Raw genomic sequence first — 20,459 nt, 5'->3', positions numbered from 1 at the left:
CGAAAATCATATTGTGAGACATTTTGAGCCACCGTGCAATCATTGGGCTTGATATGATGGCCCAAAGACAACCGTAGAGTACTATTGCGGTAATACTCTACCAGTACAAAAACTGGATGCCGTGAACCAAGTGGCCATGAACGGGTTTGTTTTGGAAACCAAATCTGTTGGAAGCCAAAAGTCGCGCCATGTTCAGACATGGAGCTTCTCCACTCCAGATGTAAAAAACGCAGCAAAAGTGGTGTAGGCAGAAATTTTTGTTTTGGGGATAATACCTTATGGCCTGGGAACACTTTGATGTCAAGTTTATCTTTATATGATCGTAATATCCTCCGGCAAGAGGTCAAAGAAAACAGGCCTACACCCAGTTCCGGGAGACCCGTAAAACAACTGAGACCAGCAATGGCTGGCATTTTCCATCATTGTCGGCTGATCTTGTAACAAGCGTATCTATTGCATGTGCTATTTGACAGCCACCCTAGTTGACTATATAGGACGGTAAAAAGAAAAAAGCGCAATCATGTTTGCCTTATTTTATACGCTAATTAACAATGTTCGGGTAATTCTGGGACACCCTGTATATATGGCCTTGATCGGTTCTAATGGGCCCCGCTGGCTTATTCGCCTCGTGCACTGTCCGCAATTTAGGGGTGGCGCTAGTGAGGAAATAGGATACCGAACTTGGCGCAGATGCGTCGAACGTTAGGATTGATGCGTGGATTGCGTGGATTTGTGTGGGTCGTTGAGGTGTTTGGAGGACTTTGGATGGTGTTTGTTGATTCAAGAATATCGGGAATATTGTAATAGCGGCCTAAGAAGAAGAAAGCATGCCTTTTCATCTTGGACTAGACGTCATTTTAGATTTCTTGGAGGCAGAGTTTCAGGGGTACAAGGAAGGTCGCGTGCGCTGTCTGAAGGAGGGAGAGTCGATCCTGAACAGTAAGCACTTACTTTGTTGTGGTGTTGACTCATCAAACAAAACCGAAGATGTTGTGATTTGCTCTTTGTGCCTGCAAACATCGAATCTGAAGGCACCTCCTCATGAGATACGAGTCACTCTGAGCAGGAGCGGATGCATCAAGGGTTCATTGTGCTCATGCAAGGCTGGCCTGGCTGGTGCCTGCAAGCATGTTGCAGCTACATTAGTCTACATCAACAGGTAATTTTTATTGTTACTTACTGTTCTACTTACTGTTATACTCTGACCTGGCTGGGCTGGCATAGCACCAGTCTGATTCACCAGTCCAAACTAAAAAAGCCATCTGGTTTTAAGGAACTAAATAGAGTGGGAAACCCATAGATGGCCTTGAACCCGCTACTGGTTTACATTTTGGAACAGCTTTCCAGAAATGGAAAGCTTAAAAAATAACCACAATTTCCCTGACTGATATGCCTGTGCAATTACTAACAGAGTTCTACTTTGTTGCAGGCATGATATCAATGACCTGGAGGAGCTTTCAACCACTGACCTAAAGAAAAAATGGAAAACAGGTGGGAAGCATCCATATGAGGGCAAAAGAATTGCAGACTTCTGCCATGTGAATGTAGTACCAGTTCCCTCCAGACAGAGCAGTGCTGGATCTGCTCTGGAAGAACTGGTACGAGCTGCTCCTGGTTCAGCGCTGGCCCTGTTCGAACGCGGTCGTGGTAGTGAGCCAGAGCAAAGTGTGTGTGATGCTCTGGATGGAAAGCGCCAAGATGTCACACTTCTTGTGTCGAGCGGTGCCATCTCCTGTGGTGAGCCAGACCTGGAGGAAGAGGTCAGGAAGTTTTATGATGAGCGTGTCGCAGTGACCACTGAGAAGGCTGTTAACATTGCCCTAGCTCCTCAGGGTTCAGAGATGTGGCGTCGCGAAAGAGAAGTGAGGATCACTGGTTCTGTCTGCCATAGCCTCATGACTTATTCAAAAAGGGGTGGGGACTGGGAAAAAAAATTGAGGAGTCTGGAAAAGGCCCAATGCTGGGCGGGGAACAGTGCAACTGCGCATGGCATCAAAGCAGAGAAGCATGCCCTGGAATTGTATGAGGGTGTTTGTCAGGGAAAGCTTGTGACGTGTGGGCTCCTTGTACAGCCAGGCTGTCCATGGCTTGGATGCTCACCAGATGGCGTTGTGATGCATGACGGTCAGGCGGTGCGACTGGTGGAAGTGAAAAGCCCTGTGTGTGGCAAAACTATGTCGGCAGCAGACATCATCAGTGAGAGAAAGGTGCGCTGGCTAGACGTTGATGGTGAAAATGCTACCCTGAAGAAAAACCACCAGTACTATGGCCAGGTGCAGTTAGGCATGGCTCTCCTGAAGGTGAACTCTTGCGACTTGGTGCTGGCAGGCATGGGTGACATCGCCATAATCCAGGTCGAGCGTGATGATGGATACCTGGGTAGCCTGGTTGGTACCTTGTATTCAGTTTACTTCGACATCCTCCTTCCACATCTTGCTCGCCAGTGAGAAGTAGGGCACCTACCAGGCTACTTGGTTGTGCAGTGCAGCAGTTTATGACTGAATACTTGTCAATACATGTGTATGACTTGTGACATTCGTCTTGTCACCAAGTGTATGACTGAATACTTGTCAATACATGTGTATGACTTGTGACATTTGTCTTGTTACCAACCAACTGAATAGTGATTTTTGCCACTGATCATTGTGACATTTTCTCATACAGCCCACAGAAGAAAAAGTTCAAGTGCCTCATGATTGCAAATGTATTCATAGCACAGCATGTCAGAGTTGCCAGCAGTAGTATTTCTCATGTGAATGAAACACCACTGAGTGCCATAAACAACAAGGTACTCCAACTCCAACTCTAGTCTGCTGGTGGGCGCGCTCGACTCGCTGCGTCGCGCGCCGCGCAAATTCATCTGCCTGAACAACAACGTGGGCGCTGCGCCCGAGTCCGAAACGCGACTGGTGTACGCCCTTCTGGTCGACTTCCTCGAAGCGCTGTTCCCGCGGCCTTCGCAGTTTGAGCTGCCAGCCAACTATCGGAACCGGTTTCAGCACGTCAGCGAGCTGCGCGAGTGGGAGCGGCAGCGCAGCCTGCTGCGCGTCGCCACCGTGCTGCTGACGCTGCTGCTGCTGGCCTCGCTGCTGCACGGGCAGCTGTGGTCGGCCGTGTGCAGACGGCGGCGACGGGCTGCCAGGATGGTGGTGGAGCTCTGACACAGTGGTAGGGATGTGGTCAGCGTTACCGGTGTGGCGAGTTATTTCAGGATTGGTGCTATCTAGTCGTGCTGTGCTGTCAAATGCAGAACTATTCAGGTCTGCTGAAATTGCGGAGTGTGAAATTGAGACCGAGCAAGGTCGTTCAGGGTGCTGTGGTCACTGCATTGCGAGATGTGCCGTGAAAAGGACGTGCCTTAGTCATATCGTATATGTTGTGAGTGAAACCAATTTTTGTATTCCTATCTCCTAATCAAGTTTTGTGAACATTGTATAGTCATGAAGTCGTTTGTGATACATTTACATATGGGGCTGATCACTTTTTTCCAGTACGAGTACCATTGGCAATAAACCCTTGTGATTAAACATGCGATGATAGTTATCGTCGACTTCTCGATTTAGTGATGTGATCTCAATCAGAGGAAGACTCGTTTGTTCGTTAATTCATGGATGCGGTGTATGTAACTGACGGATGGAAGCATTGATCCATAGTCTCTTCCTCAATCGTCTTGGCTGCTTGTCCACCCAGAATGTACTTGAAACAGGGCATTTTGTCTGGCTTGTTGGATCTTTTGTTGAGTGCGGTGTCTTTCCTTTTGTGTGTTTTTTACTCATTTTGTTGAATGTCAATAAATGATGCACTTTGTACCAGACCGCCTCTCAGTTCAGTCTAATTGGTTGATCGCCGAAGGGGTGTGACGCTTGGCTTGGACTTCAAAGGTTATTTCCCAGAACGGTCTCCAATTTGCATAGATGGACTTGAAGTTCTTAGAATCGGTCTGAGCACCATCAACATTCTGCAATAGAATTTCGTCAAAAAGCCAAACGTGACACTACCTCTCCAAATGCGTGCCGTCAAGTAGGTACTAGGGTTTCAGAATATGCGGCACATTTCGAAGCGAAACTCCGACCTCGTAGTAAATCATTGACGTTATGTTACTTAACCCGCGCCCGGCTGGGGGTCCTGGATTTCCACGCCCTGCTGGGGGGGGGGGTGTTTGAACACCCCCCTTCTAACTCGGCTCCTGGGCCACGTAGCGATACGCGGAAGGCGGCGTTCGAAAGAGCGTCAAAAATAATGACGAAATCACTTCGGTCAATTTTTTGGTCAGGTCAAAGGTCAGGTCACCAGAGGTCATTGAAGGCAAAATTTCGCCGATTTCCAGGTCGAATGTCGAAAATTTCCAAGAAGCCAACGCATAACTCGGGAACCAATAGAGCTACAGCGCCGCGGAAAAGCGCATTCGATAGCCCTATTAACGCCCTTTCTGAGTAATTCTCTCAGATTTGACCTAACGTCAACGGTTTTGCCTGCAGGGGGCAAAAACTGCAAAAATAGCCGATTTTTTCGGAAACAGTTTTTCTGCAATAACTTTTGACCCAAGCCTTGTACGAGCTTACTTTTACCGGCATCGTGTTCCTCTCGTCAAGACGCATCGAATGAACTATAACTTGACCTTGAAAGGTCAACTTGAAAATTTGACCTCAGGTCAAGGTCATGACCTGACCGGAAAGGGTCATGTTGCATATCAGTAGATACGTATCGTCGAGCTGAACACATCTAAGGTGTTTTCATCGCTCTAGCATGCCTCTATCAAAAGTTATTTGCGAAAAACTGTTAGATACCATTCGTGACCTAAGATGACCTCAGGGCATAAACAGGGGTCACGGACACCATTTTCATGTTCAGTGTGTCTAAACCACTTGTAATTCAGTGTTTGGGAGTGTTTATAATGTCTTTCGTCCAAAAGAGACGCATTTCAATTTTCTCCCATTGACTTATAATGGGGAGGTCGCAAAATTGACCTGACCTTAGGTCATCGATATCAAAATTCTGAGATATACATTTTGTACATGCTATTGCTCTTAGCAATCGCTGAAAGTTTCAAAGCGATCGGTCACTCGGTGTAGCTATGACAGACATTGAAACTTTTTATGAGGTGAGGTCACTTCAAGTGACCTGGTGACCTGACCTTGAATGACCTTGGTCTGAAATTTTCACAACATGTGTAGAATTGATGCATGATAAGGTGTACCAAAAACGGCGGCGCTCCGCGCCGCCTTTTTTGAGATATTCGCGAAAAACCACAAGGGGGGGGGGTGTTCAAACACCCCCCCCCCAGCAGGGCGCGGGTTAATACTTTGCCTGCCCAAAACATCTCAAGACAAATACATTTGCGGTCATATATTACTGCAAAAAAGCACATACAGGTAAAATACAATCTGCAGCCAACAATGCCGAGGAGACAACTGACACCATCGCACCAGGGACACCGGGGCGCGGCAGCTCGCAACATTGACAGCCGCACCGCAGTGCCCGGTCAGTGCAGTGATGACTGATGACTGATCCCCAGCCCAACCAGCTGTCCGCTCACAGTTTGTCCCAGCCCAGCCCGTCGTCCGCTCAGAGATCGTCGTCCGAGTCGCCTGCCGAGCCGCTGTCCTCCTGCGCGTCGCTGTCCTGGTCCCAGTCCTTGTGGCCGGCCTCGGGCAGGTAGTCGTCACGCAGCACACTCCACGTGGCCCGGTCACCCGACTCAGCCGACTGAGGACACACGGAGGGATGCAGTGAGTCACACAGGGCCTCAGCGGCCGCCGTTGACAGTATTGCAACCAAGAAATACTTGATCATGTAATTGTTCTGCCATGTCTTGTCATGATACTATGTCGTTTTAAGCGCATAGCTGATGTCCTTAAATAGTCCCACATAAATATTATTGACAATACAGTTTGCATTAAGGTCGACAAAGTAAACAACAATGCAAACGGAAATCCTGTGAGTGTATCGAAGCCTCATGCAGCATAGCAGGCGCCACCAATTACTCCGAAGTGTGCCGTGTCGTGTCCCACCTGTTCTGCCGGCTCGGCATCGGCGCCATCCCGGAGCCGGTCCATGAACGTCTGCTTGCTGACCGCCTTCAGGGCCTTCTCAGTCTTCCTCAGGGAGCCGCCGGCCTCCTTCAGCTGGCTCTGCACCTCGGCCTGCTGCTTCCTGACGGCGTTAAACAGCTGCACCACGCCACTGGCGGATCGGAGAACGGTGATGTGTGTGAGTCATCAGCCACCCGTGGGCGGACCGTGGTGGGAAGAGCGTACCACCGGAGGGGTGTTCACGGGCACCGCACACTGCTGCGTGCGGTGTGTGCGGTGGCCCGCTGCGTCCAGCAGGCGTGGGGGTAGGGGATGGGTAGGCGGCTCTGACGTCACGGCTGCGTGCGGTGGACGGTCCGCTGTGGCCAGTCCCGACCGGCCACAGCGGTCGCTGTGTGCGGTGACGGAATGCTGACGTAGGGACGCAGTGGGCGGAGCTTGGAGGCTGTGTGCGGTACGACCGCACACAGGGCCCGTGAACAGCCCTCTGTTCATCCGGGCTAAATTGGGGGTAGCGTGGGTCGTGTAGAATAGGGCTGAGCGCAGGATTTCAAGGATGTCAAAGAATTAACACCACAAAAATAGTAAGAAAATTATTTCGAACAAATCAGCAAGCTCAGCTCACGTACAATTTTCTACTAATTCAATATTCAATACAAAATGAAATAACCCATTTTTTTGCATTAAAGGTAGTGTGCCACCTTTAAAAGATTTTCCATTTTATTTTTCCTAGGATAAGAAGCTTCTGTTTTTACCTAATATCGCAAAAAAATCAAAAATGGGCCTGGAATAGTGCCTTTTTCGCCTAAAAGTTTATCGGTTTTTCGATATGTATAACAACTGTAGTGGACTGAGCTGCAAACAGGCGTCGGCAACAATCGCGAATGCGGCGCACATGTGACAATAAGCAAAGGTCATTATAGAGTTACGACGTACGGGAATGAGTTATCAGCTGTCTAATCGTAGACAACACAATGTCGAGCCTTAAACTGTAAGCCTGTATTGGTATTGTTTCTTTTATTTGGCTGTCGAACATTATTTATGGTTTGAAATATGATTTTATGTAAAATAATTGATATGAAAAAGCCGTCTCTTAAGTTATGACCCCATTTCACCACACACAAGTGGCAGAAATGACAATGATCAGCTGACGCATTTTTCTTGGCCGAAGTCAGAGCGCGCGGCCCGACGCACCACCACCGCACCACAAAGTATGAGCAGAAGCCGCGCCCAAAGCCAGGGCCCCGGTAACGTGAGGTAGCCGAGTCGGGGCAGCGTGCGCTGACCCAAGCCGGGGCCGCAGCTTTGGGCGCGGTCTACCGCATCCCCGCGGGCAGCCCCGGGCTATCACATGACACCGGGAGGACGCGCGGCCCCGGCTTGGGTCAGCGCACGCTGCCCCGACTCGGCTACCTCACGTTACCGGGGCCCTGGCTTTGGGCGCGGTCTACCGCACCACCTAACAGGCGTGTTCGAAACCGCAGGAGATGATGATGAACGGGTTTATCGAAACTTGATTGGATGAGCATATCGGTAATAGCGATTTCAGTGTGTGCATTTATTGTTCATAGTGGTGTGAAATGTGGTTGGGGTACGACCGACAACCCGTCGGGGCGAATTTCGCACTGGGGTACTCAAAATTTGAAGAATTTAAGACGTTTCCATGAGTTTTGAAGGTAGGGGAAAGTGGGGTAAGACGGTCAGGGTAGGTAAGACGGGCACCCCTTCTGCAGACCAAACCAATAGCGCTACGAGCAAGAAAAGTTAGGACCAGAATTGCCTTTCCCACTACACACCACCATTCAAGTCTGGTGAATTTGTGTTCAGTCGATAATCTTTTATTTTGATTTCTTTAAAACACTCATTTCATTGAAAACATCCATAATGTATTGTGCAAGCTTTTGTGTACAGCACTATAGAGTTAAAAACTCGCAATCACTTGTGGTACACTCATATGCCAACAGTGTTCATTTACGGCGGATTTGCTTTGTCTGCATCAAATTGTCCACAGCGAAAAATCGTGCTGAACTTCTGACATTGAGTTTGGGGTAAGACGGGCAACTATGAACCCAATGGGTCTGTAATGGTGAAAATATTTTTGTTGCTGTAGGAAAAAAGAAGCATTTCTAATAAGAATATGTTCGATTCCGATACTCACAGACATGTTAGCAATATTCCTTCGGCACAGTTTATTCTCGAATAATGAATGTGAAAAACGGTTCTACATGGCTTCTGAACTAGGGCCTATATAGGAGCATACGCCTTCTGCACGAATCTCGTATACTGCCATTTCCGAAGCACTTGAGACCAACGAGCGACTGTATAAATGCGGCTAATCTCGGGCATTTGTTGCGAGCTGCGCTGATCGGTGAAAGAAGCTGGCCGTCTTGCCCTACCCATGTGACCGTCTTACCCCATGGGGTGGGGTAAGACGGGTTTTTGCAAGGTTTTGCAAAAATAGCTGCAGTTTATTTGTTGAATCAGGTCTAAGTCTCATCTTCTGGCAAATGAAAGTAAAATGTCTGAAAAAGGTTTTCACCCAGTTTCCCGTTTCTATGATGTTTCTAACCGGCCGAAAAATGGCTCCAAAGTTAAGGTGCCCGTCTTACCCCACTTTCCCCTATGGATAAGTTCTAAAAATCCGGTTCTCCTTATCTGGGCCATTAACTCCATACGGTCCAGGAAAGCTGGCACACTACCTTTAACGATTTTTTTTTGTTTTCCACACGCCCAGATCTACGGTTTACAAATAAAATTTAATGACGTAATCATGCATGGACGTTACAATGCATATTACTGCTTTGCAGAGCGCAGTGCTATTGCTTACTTACCGTGTTGCTATTTTGCACAAGGTTCTTTCTCGATCTTTTTCTCGAATGTCTGGCTTCTTTCGTCCCATCATTTCCCATTCTCTGAGCTGAAAAATACGTGGTGTTACACGCAGCATATCAAAGATAATTCGATTCGATAAGCCAACAAACACTTAATAAAAGCTCTATGTCCTTGCATTTCAGATGCCATTCTCTACGTGTGAGGCTTGCGCGAATTAAAAAAAAAACTAGCTGAGCTTCCATTTTAATTTAAATCAATCGGCGATGAACGAATACTATTTTACTTACCTTTTTCCGCTTTTCAACCAATTCTTTACGTTTCGCCGCATGCGACCTGGCAGTCTTTCGCTTCTTCTTCTCAATCGGCGCTGCCTCCGCGCCTTCTACATCGAAGCCCGGATCGGAGGCTTCCTCTTCTGGTTCGTCCTCTGCATCATCCTTTGGTAACGCTTTTTTGGCCTTTGAGAGGATGACATACTTCTTTTTCGGCGCTGGTGCACTTAGGAGCCGGGACATGACGTCCGCCCAACCCTCATTGCCTTCTGCTGGTGCAGAGGTGGCGACGTCTTCAACTTCCTCCATGTCTGAAGATGCGTCTGTCAAACATAATAGGCATATTTCGTCGATTAATCTGAAAACGAACGCATCGATGATGTTTTCTAGTGCATATCGTATTCATATTGATAGTCAGAAATGACAAATGACAGGGCTATTAAAATGATTTCTTCGTGCTACATTGAATAACAGCTCATTCTTCGAAGATCACAAAGTTAACGAGCATAGCATCCAACATAGAGTCGTCACTGAAGTCGGTTCTCAAAGCCAAAGCTGGGGCCACGCCAGTCGCAAACAGCGCTGGCTGCTTCCAACATCGGACGCTCACGTCAACCGTCATTGCCCGTCCCGTGCTTCCTAGGGAGACCGAAGACACATGCACGAATTATGGACACGAAACGAAGCGAGTTTTTACAGCAGTATTTCAATTTATGACCATTACGACGATCGGGCGACGTCTCACTCATTCCATATTTTCAAATACGAATTTACCATACCTTTGCTGTGATAACTGATGAGCCCGAGTGATGCCTACCAGACCATTATAAAGATTACCAGGAGCCACCAGGGATGACATGCTCAGAGCTAGGGCAAGAATATTTATTTGGAGCCATTGAATTCAAACATTCTATGAACCTGCATACAGTCGTGAGTCACTGCCCACCTCTGTGATGATAACATGCCATGACCTTAAATAGATTGTTATTTGTTTGATGAAGGAGCAGTTGAATATGGTAAATCAGACCTATTTGGGCAGATCCATCCATAAATATGCATCCCAATAAGCTTATGAAATGACACTAACGCAACATCAGTAGCTATGAAACGTAAACCTACTCCCAGCAGACCCAAACCATAAGAAGCTGCTACAGGTTTAAGCACAGTGAATAATAAATACCACATTCCTGAAAAGCAAGTGTACTTCATCAAGTGTACTTCATCAAGTGTACTTCATCAAGTGTACTTCATCAAGTGTACTAAAAGCAAGTGCATCTTCATCTATCTAGAGTGGGTGATTCTTACTTGTTTTAACATACCTTCAGAATGTGCAGCACCAGAATCCATCGCCTGCTCATGCTCGCCTACCTCCACCACCATGACTTCGACTGGTATTGGTATCTTGATCTGGGGTTAATAATAATGCCTGTTGAACCCTGGAAGATGATCACAATTCTGAAGACAACACTTTATTTCAATATTAATATGCAATATCATTTTCAACAAAGTCTGGTGATTTAAAGCCTAGTTGTAGTGCAAGTCAAAGTCAGTTGGGCAAACTAGACCTTTGGAATCAAAATATGGAGGCATCAAAAGATTGATTCCTTTTGGGCATAAATGCAGACCATTTCTAACTTACCAATCACATAAAAATAAGAGAGTGTTTCAAGAAGGAGCATGCCTGATCTTGAACAGAAATGCTTGAACTATCTCCTAAGCAAAATAATATTGCTCCTATCATAACAATTTGAATTCTATAGGTAGTGAAAGGCAATCAAGGAATTGATTCACTTTAAACAGATAATCATAATATTGATTCCCCATCAGCTGGCTAATCATTATTTTGATTCACAGGTAATGTTAACAGATAGGCAACAATGACTTGCAAGAATACAGCATTTATCTTGCTATTATTCTCATTTAGTGGTATCCTCAGCACCACAACTAATACCTATAGCATTGTTGTAGGGGAGAGTGGGGTAAGATGCCCAGGGTGGGAAAGACGCCCTACCCCCTCTAGCGGCGAAACAAAGAATCGAACCTGGAAATAAATGTTCTTAGCGTAAAGCGGAAGCCTGCCTTGTTAACTGCACAAAAATTTGCGAGGCTCAGTTGGGCAACGGCTGGCTGGTGATTGCATGTTTTTTATTTGCTGCTTTCAAAAAAATATTTTGGTGTCAAAACATTGTAAATATCAAAGAAGGTAGATAATTTTTGCGTCCCGTGCCATAGTCGTGATAAATTAACATGCGTGTACTGTGTCCCAAACAGTTTGTTTCAGGGTGTAGTTTTATGGCTAACAAATTGTACTGATTTAATGTTACCTCGGTACCTTGGGGTAAGATGCCCCCTGTCCTGATGGGGAAAGACGCCCCCCTAAATCCGTAGGCTGTCCTTCAAGCAGCCTGTCAAATCATTTATTACATACCTGTGATGAGAGCACAGGGGAGCAATGCCGCTTCAACCCTATTGGCCGTAGTGTCTAACGGTGGCGGCCATATTGCGCAGACCAGAAACCGGCTGCCGCCTGTGTTGAGGAATAGGGAATTCGGGACCTCGATTTACGTTTGCGGACGCCGTATCCGTTACGTTCAAGTTACGTAGATACGGAACCCGGCGTCTTACGCAGAATTGAGTGGGGAACACGATCGTATCTTCAGAATTCCTCAAATTCACTCGCCTGACCTACATTTGCCCCGGCCGAGGGGGTTGATTGAACCCACCTCGCTAATGCACCGCTAATTAAACTAGAATTAAGCGGTAAAGTGGTCGTATGCGGCAAAGTATAATGCAGAGTGACTGGTAGAAACCCGCTGTAAGGGTCTCAGGTCAACCGGTGACCTCTGAGGTCAGGTCAAGTGATCTAAGGCACGGGTTCGGTTTTTGGTAAATAACTTCGCCAAAAATGGCCGTAGAGCCGCGATTTTGGCACCATCGTTTTCAGCTAGCTCAGGCGCATCGAGTGATATACTTTTTGTTCGGGTCAGGTCAACTTAGGGTGTTGACCTCAGGTCAAGGTCAGGTCAGCACCCCCAGGTCACGAAGTTGGTCGAAAGAGGTCATGTCGCATATCATTCGATTCGGCAGGTCTTCCTGAGTCCATTGGTGGCTTTCCTGACTCGCTAGCTCAATTTGATCGGGAGTTATTGAAGAAAAATGGTGACCCTTGTGACGTCACAGATGACGTCACGCAAGGGCAGCAATGCAAATATGAAGCATAGAACCTTGTAAAGAGTGCATGAAATCATGATTTTATATGTTTGAGATAGTTTCAGATCATTCTCGGCGCCAAAATAACAATTTTTATATTTCCCCATTGACTTATAAGGGTTTAACGTATTAGTTCCTTATAGCTGATGATTTTTTTAGGATTTCATCTTGTTCTCCACTCAATTCTGCGTAAGATGCCGGGTTCCGTGTCCACATAGCTTGAGCGTAACGGATGCAGCGACCGCAAACGTAAATCGAGGTCCCGAATTCCCTATTCCCCAGCACAGGCTGCGGCCGCTTTCTGGTCTGCGCAACATGGCGGCACCGTTGGACACCATTTGGCGGCCGATGCGCATTCCACATTATAGAGTTCAGTGGATGAGAGACAAAAGCCGATCTGGGACTATTGAGAGTCCAGTACGGTCGGGTGCTCCCCATGCCGGTCTCTCGGCCCATACAGCGACTTTTTGGGCGGCATCTGACTCTGAGAGCCCTTACGACGGCCTCTGTAGGCCACATTATTGGCTCCAGGGCCCCTCACGACATCCTTTGAGGGCTCCCACGTTGGCTCCACGGGCCGCGCTGGCATCTGAGGTCCCCACGATGGGCTCGAGGGCCCTCAAGCATCATGAAGACCTATAAGGGCCCCACAGTGGTCTCCGAACGCCACCACGGAGGCTTGCTTGGCCGCGCTGGACTATGATGGCCCTAACGATGACCTCTGAAGCCCCTTACGACTACTTTTGAGGGCCCTTACGATGACGTTTGGTGTCTACTGCAGGCCCGAAGGGACTACTGATTCGTTCAGGCGACTCACGTGCCCATTTATGTCACTTATAGTGCAGGGGGCATCTTACCCAACGCCAGGGGGCGTCTTTCCCACCCTGTGGGGTAAGATGCCCCCTTTCACTTCTTCAGGAAAATGCAAAAAACGTTATCATATTTCAAGCACGAAGGTGTGATATTTTTGGAGAAAAATGATGTCGGCTTCCGTTGAAACTACAAGTTTTTGCTTTCCAATCGTCATTTTCGAATAATATATGACATAGTAAAACCCTGGGCATCTTTCCCCACTCTCACCTACTTTACCTTCACTACATTTGATAACAATTCACAATTTTTAAATGTCAAGAATACAAAAACTGAAGCAACAGATAAAAACCATATAAATAATATAAAAGCACTACAGCAATGATAATTAGGGGTTTAAAAATTTCATTTTGCCATTTTACACAAATACTGATTGGTTTGTATGTGATTCATGATACAAAAATAACATACCAATACAGTGTGATTTCCTCAAAACAGCTAGCTTTTACGTGATGGACAGTGGCTCTGTCTTTTTCCCATTCACAAGGCCAAAGGGACAATGCTCGGGGTTACATGAGCAGAGTTAATACGCATTACAAACGGACTACAATGGTGAGCGAATAGGAAAATCCGTTCCTGATACGCATTTACTTGCTCATGTAACCCCGGTAAATTTCTTAGCTTTGAGCACTGAACTCTATTATCGGGGTTACATGAGCACAGTAAATACGTATTTAGCCGCTAATTCGAATTAGGAACGCATTACCGACTCATGTAGCCACCTGCTAGTACGAATCGGCGATCCGATCCGCGGTTACATGAGCAAAGCAAATACGTATCACGATCGGATTCACCGCTAATGCGAATCAGGAGCGTACTACCGACTCATGTATCCACCTGCTAATACGAATCGGCGGTCCGAACAAAATCCGCTGGGAAAGAGGCTTAGAAGCGAATAGGACCAAGATACGTATTACAGGAACTATTTCTTCGCAAAAAGAAACATTAAAATGCAAAATAATAGGTATTTTTTCATTTTCTTCTTTTGAAATAATATTTAAAAAAATATGTCGGTATGTTGTCAAGTTTTCAACAAAAAATTTAGAGAAAACCAAATAGTAAATATCCACATAATTTCAGTTGAAACATTTTTCTGACAGCACTACAGACGAATCAAGAGAGGCAATTGCCCAATGAGTCAAAGCAAGACAACTTTATGTTCAACCTTTTTTTGTTAAGTTAATTGAGAATGTTTTGAGCAGATTAAATGCAAAAAAGACATAAGATAATAAATTTTTAATTTAGTCACCTCTATTGCTACGGAAGTGCGCCACATTTGTATGCTATTCCGTTTGTAATGCGCATCGGGCCGAGAGCCAAACTAGATCCGTTTGACGTCACTGATACGAATTTGCTCATGTAGTCGGTGCTCTGAATGCGTTCTTGGGGAGCTGATGCGAATTAGCTTAGTGCGTATTTGGAACGGATCGCTCATGTAACCGAAACGTCCGAGGCACACGATTCGGGCCGTATTTCACAAGAACTATTCTTTGCTGACTGGAAGCGTCAAAATGCAAAATACTAATCATTTTTTTTTTATTGGCTGCCTCGTAGAAAATAGCAAAAAAAATGTTGGTATTTTGGTTTAGTCTTTGCATGTGAAATAAAATGAATGAAATATTTTGATAGATAATTTTTTCTGACCACCCTGCTGTCGCTGCATGGCGAATCAGTGCCCACTGACTTAAAACAAGAAAACTTTGTTTTCATTTTTTGATTTCATGTTAATTTTAAATGTTTTTGAGCCTATCAAATGATATAAGTATTTAAAATTTAGCTCAGTCGTCCCGGTAAATGCCGCAACTGCGCCATGACTGTACGCTAATCCTATTCCGTTTGTGATGCGAATTACCGGCCGTCGAGGAGTCAGCCCGGGTGAGCCAAACAAGATCCGTTTGACGTAGATAAAACGAATTAGTCTCATGTAACCGGTGCCGTAGATCCGTTTGTGGGGAGCTGATGCGCATTACCGTAGTGCGTATTTGGAACGGATCGCTCATGTAACCCCGGTATATAATGTGGAATGCGAATCGGCCGCCAGATGGTGTCCAACGGTGCCGCCATGTTGCGCAGACCAGGAAGCGGCCGCCGCCTGTGTTGGGGAATAGGGAATTCGGGACCTCGATTTACGTTTGCGGTCGCTGCATCCGTTACGTTCAAGCTATGTGGACACGGAACCCGGCATCTTACGCAGAATTGAGTGGAGAATAAGATCAAATCCTAAAAAATTCTCAGATACAAGAAACTAATACGTTAAGCCCTTTATAAGTCAATGGGGAAATATGAAAATTGCTATTTTGGCGCCGAGAATGATCTGAAACTATCTCAAGCATATAAAATCATGATTTCATGCACTCCTTGCAAGGTTCTATGCTTCATATTTGCATTGTTGCCCTTGCGTGACGTCATTTGTGACGTCACAAGGGTCACAGTTTTTCTTCAATAACTCCCGATCAAATTGAGCTAGCGAGTCGGGAAAGCCACCAATGGACTCAGGAAGACCTGCCGAATCGAATGATATGCGACATGACCTCTTTCGACCAATTTCGTGACCTGGGGGTGCTGACCTGACCTTGACCTGAGGTCAACAACCTAAGTTGACCTGACCCGAACAAAAAGTATATCACTCGATGCGCCTGAGCTAGCTGAACACGATGATGCCAAAATCGCGGCTCTACGGCCATTTTTGGCGAAGTTATTTACCAAAAACCGAACCCGTGCCTTAGATCACTTGACCTGACCTCAGAGGTCACCGGTTGACCCGGGACCTTTACAGTGGGTTCCTACCAGTCACTCTGCACTATCCTTTGTCGCAAACGACCAATTACCGCTTAATTCTAGTTTAATTAGCGGCGCATTAGCGAGGTGGGTTCAATTAACCCCCTCGGCCGGGGCAAATGTAGGTCCGGCGAGTGAATTTGAGGAATTCTGAAGATACGATCGTGTTCCCCACTCAATTCTGCGTAAGATGCCGGGTTCCGTATCTACGTAACTTGAACGTAACGGATGCGGCGGCCGCAAACGTAAATCGAGGTCCCGAATTCCCTATTCCTCAACACAGGCGGCAGCCGTTTCTTGGTCTGCGCAATATGGCCGCCACCGTTAGACACTACGGCCAATAGGGTTGAAGCGGCATTGCTCCCCTGTGGCTTTGAGGTAACACTTTTTGCAAACCTACCACATTTTTGGACATGCCTAAGAGCTGGACTTTTTGCACGCGTTCCCCGCCAGGGGGCGCCACTGAGGAAGCACCCTCTGACGTCACGATAAAACTGCGCGCACTGTGCGCACGGGTCTGTAAGCAAGTAATATCCCAGCCAGCAATTCGCTTGGGCTGAACTGTGGCAGGCGTCGGGCAGCTTGGGCTTAGCTTGGGTTTGCCCACTTTGATCAAAACCAATGCATTTTTTACTAGGGCTGAGCTGGGGCATGCCGCAGCTATGCCCACGTGCGGATAGCAGTAGCTCAGCCCGACATCTGCCCGAGCATCCAAAACAGGCTTAACTTGGGCGGAGCGCGGGCTGATCAAGCTGGCTGTGTCCTTCGGCTAACTGGAGTAAAGCCCGAGCTTAGCCATACTTGTTCGGCTGTTCGCGCATGCGCAGTTCTGCGCCAATCATGTGCAGCGTTTGTGACAGTCTGTGCGCTGTGCGACGAAACGACACACCGGTGTTGGGGCATTTGGTGGTTGATGTTTGGGCGCGCGTGACAGCGCGAAGAAGGGATAGTGCTCACTGCTCTTATCAAGTGGACTGGCATGGAGTTTTACGGTAGGTAAGTGTATTGAATGGTGCGCTTGATCGTATGTAAACGTCATGATTTTGACTGAGTTTGACGCCATCAAACATGAAGCTGAATAGCTGTTCAGCCTGGCGACTTATACCCTCGCTCAGAAAAGCTGCATTCCGTGCCTTTATATCTTTGTGAAATACCAGCACTTCTGACCCAGGAAAATGAAATACAAAACACAAATATTTATCTACTTATCACCGAGCACGCTCATTCTCTGTCCGCATTTAAAATCAAATGAACATTTTATACGGATCAATGAGAAGTGTTTTTACAGTATTAATGGATCAATAAGTTATTTTTCAAGCAAACATGCAATGTAAATTAAACCAATTAATCTCTTTTTCAGGTACGTACCATTAGAGCAAATGGTTCCAAAAAATGGAATAGTTATACAAACCAGGACCGGGTGGACGCCGCAGTCGCCCTCGCCAAGTGGTTTAGCGGAAACTGCCTGCTTATAATTAAGTAGGTATACCTACATATATGGAAACTGCGCCGAAAGATGGCCGACCACCTACTGCAGATGTGTGTGTGTGTGGAGGAGTCAGACGCCTCCAAAGCTCCCATTCACCAGAGTGAAGTTCCTTATAAACGATTGTTTGCTTATTGCTTTTTGTCTTATGAGCGATTACTTGCCTTCCTTACTTTATGCTTTCAGTTGAGTGTTTAACCAAGTATTATGAACGGGGAGGGAGGCTAGCGGGCCTTGTGATTGTTTTATAGTTTTGATGGCGTTTTTTCATGACTCATGCCATATTACTGCTGCAGTTTGCAGTCCACTGTTTCATGTATTTGTGATTCATTTGACGTGTCTGTAGTCGTTTGAAATATACATTCAATCAAAGTCAACCACTATTTTCCTTTTGCAATGCTCGAGCCTCGATGACCGGTTAACAGAGATATGAGTGACCGTAACAATTTTAAATATGCATTGAAACCGCACAACCTGCTGAAAGTGCATTGGCTGCTCCTTGCTACTTGATCCAGTGTGAAGCAAAAGCAAGATGAAGTCAAGTCGAGACTTGAGAAAACAGGAGCCATCACTCGAGCCGAACCCGAGCAAAGCCACAGCAGTTTGCAATGTATAAACCCCATTCACTTCTATGGCTTAAGTCGGGATAGACAGGGCACACAGAGTGGGCTTGCCGGAGTTCAGCCCGCTCGGGCCCAGAGTAATCTCCTATATAAATGGATTCACTGCTCGGGCTTAAATCGGGCTAACGCCAATCGTCGCTGAACTAGGGCTAAACTACGGCTGTCCAGAGCTCGCAGAGCGGGCATACCTCCGGCAGAGCATGGGCTTTAGTCGGCGTATTTGTGTCATACGCCGACTTTAGCCCAAGCCCTAGCCGACTTTAGCCCGACTAAAAATCTCGGGCAATCCGCACTTGAGCCTGCTTGGGCCCGGAGCAAAATTGCTGGCTGGGATAGTGTTGGTTTCATGGTGGAAATTGGAGTAAGTATTTTGACGTAAAATTTCAAGCCGTTTTTGTGAAATTTATTAGTAAATGCATTTCAAAAGTATTTATTTAAAGTGTGAAAGGAGAATAATTAGAAGAACATGGATATTTTGTTCCAATAGCTTATTATGTGAGACATGATCGGTACTAACGGGTACTTCTAAGAAGTAGTGAAGAAGTACCAAACGGGTGACATTCATAAGTACCAGAGTACAATTGTACCCAGGTTACACCGGGACCAAGGTTACACAGGGGCCCAGGTTACGTTCGGCCCCAGGATTTGAAGGGACCATGAAGACGCAAGTACCATACTGTGATTGGTCGTTGGCAGACGGGAATGACGTAATGCATCCCTGTGGCGGCCGTGACGTTGACCAATAGGAGGGGCGGATACAAATTTGGACCACCTTGGTACACTACTTGGCAGTGTGCTTGTGATTGATTTTCTCGAGATTGAATTGAGGTAGCGCCGTCCATCGCCCGCCGCGGCGGCGCCCAGGCCCGATGGTCATCCGGTGTGGCGGGAGGTAGCGTCCCTCGGCCCCCCGCGCGGCGGGAAGTAGCGTGCTGCGGCGTCCGAAGGAGAAGTGAAAATGACCCCTTGCACGAATTAGTGTTCGCCAAGGGCGGATCTAGGGGGTCGTTTTGGGGGGGGTCACCAGTCGGCCGACATACCAGGTCTGGTGAATGAATTCTGACGACCGGGGGGGGGGGGTAGGGAGCGAGTATGTCGAGATCAAAAAATGACATTTGATCTTCGTCGTTTATAAGATGAAGTTTTATCGTAAGTCACTCGGCTCAGTAGTTTTAGTTAGTGAAACCCACCTATATAGGAGCGTCGCCACGGATTTTTTACTGGGGGGGGGGGAGGCGGGTCGACCGACTTAAAAACCCAGAAGTAGATATAGTTACCTCACTTTTAGCCTAATGCATTAGTAAATAGTAGCATACAGTCACGATCTCTCTTATTGACCTGTGTATGAATCGGCGGCGCGAAGCGCCGCAAAAATTTGCAAAAAAAAGTTGTCAAAACACAGCTCTAAAACACAAATATTACAACCTTTTTAGCATGCTAGTACAAGCCGGAGTTCCTTCACAGTACACATATGAATTCCGATTCAATTTGACACGGTTGGTGTTATTACAGTCACTGTTATTTTCTCTTATTGATTGGTGTATAAATCGGCGGCGCGAAGCGCCGAGAAAATTTGCAAAAGAATGTGTCGAAACACAGCTCCAAAACACAAATTTTACCACCCTTTTAGCATTGCAGTACAAGCCGGAGTTCCTTTACAGCACACATATGAATTCTGATTCAATTTGACACGGTTGGTTTATGTAATTACAGTCAAGATTTCGTATTGACCTGTACGTATGTACATAAATCGGCGGCGCGAAGCGCCGCGAAAAATTTGCAAAAACATTTGTCAAAACACAGAGGGGGCCTCCTCTCTACAGAGGACCACCGATCTCTACTGCGGGCCTCCTCTTTTCACAGGGCCTCTTAACTACAGAAGCTACAGGGCCTCCTCTCTACAGAGGGCTTCCTCTCTACTGAGGGTCTCTCCCTTTAAGAGGGCCTCCTTTACAGAGGGCCCTCTCTTCAAAGAGCCAGAGGACCTCATCTCTGCAAAGGGCCTCCTCTCTTCAGAGGGCCTCTTCTCTACAGAGGGCCTCCTTTCTTCAGAGGGCCTCTTCTCTACAGCGGGTCTCCACTCTTCAGAGGGCCTTCTGCATTCAGGCGGTCTCCTTTCCACAGAGGGCCTCCTCTCTACACAGGGCCTCCTCTCTACATAGAGCCTTCTCTCTACAGCAGGTCTCCTCTCTACAGAGGGCCTCCTCTTTAAAGGGGTCTCCTCTCTACAGGGGGCCTCCTCTCTACTGAGGGCCTCCTTTCTACAGAGGACCTCCTCTACAGAGGGCCTCCTACCTACTGAGGAGTCAGAGGGGCCCTAGCGGTCAGACACAGACACTAGCGGTTATTCACTGGA

General features: G+C 46.9%; 2 protein-coding genes across 8 annotated transcripts; one reads left to right on the top strand and one right to left on the bottom strand.

Annotated features, from left to right (window-relative positions):
* The first annotated feature begins 629 nt into the window (after positions 1 to 629).
* Positions 630 to 2,592, top strand: LOC122377012. The gene is made up of 2 exons (XM_043356980.1): positions 630 to 1,159; positions 1,430 to 2,592. Exons 1-2 carry the CDS (start codon positions 828 to 830, stop codon positions 2,445 to 2,447), a joined length of 1,350 nt encoding a protein of 449 aa, XP_043212915.1. The 5' UTR covers positions 630 to 827; the 3' UTR covers positions 2,448 to 2,592.
* Positions 2,593 to 5,331: 2,739 nt separating this feature from the next.
* LOC122377011 (RRP15-like protein) lies at positions 5,332 to 14,090 on the bottom strand. 7 transcript variants are annotated; one of them, XM_043356977.1, is made up of 6 exons: positions 14,054 to 14,090; positions 10,456 to 10,572; positions 9,152 to 9,459; positions 8,864 to 8,949; positions 6,012 to 6,183; positions 5,332 to 5,706 (listed from the first exon to the last, which is right to left on the bottom strand). In XM_043356977.1, exons 2-6 carry the CDS (start codon positions 10,514 to 10,516, stop codon positions 5,566 to 5,568), a joined length of 768 nt encoding a protein of 255 aa, XP_043212912.1. In that variant the 5' UTR covers positions 10,517 to 10,572; positions 14,054 to 14,090; the 3' UTR covers positions 5,332 to 5,565. The 7 variants fall into 7 exon arrangements, with proteins under 7 accessions (XP_043212912.1, XP_043212907.1, XP_043212910.1 ...); XM_043356972.1 differs by lacking the exon at positions 14,054 to 14,090 and adding an exon at positions 11,565 to 11,628; XM_043356975.1 differs by lacking the exon at positions 14,054 to 14,090 and adding an exon at positions 11,461 to 11,568.
* Positions 14,091 to 20,459: the final 6,369 nt, after the last annotated feature.

This window comes from Amphibalanus amphitrite, unplaced genomic scaffold (assembly GCF_019059575.1).
Source record: "Amphibalanus amphitrite isolate SeventyFive unplaced genomic scaffold, NRLGWU_Aamphi_draft 002454F_arrow, whole genome shotgun sequence".
NCBI lineage: Eukaryota > Metazoa > Arthropoda > Thecostraca > Balanomorpha > Balanidae > Amphibalanus > Amphibalanus amphitrite.
Note: the sequence above shows the minus strand (reverse complement) of the source record. Positions and strands in the feature narration are given on the sequence as shown.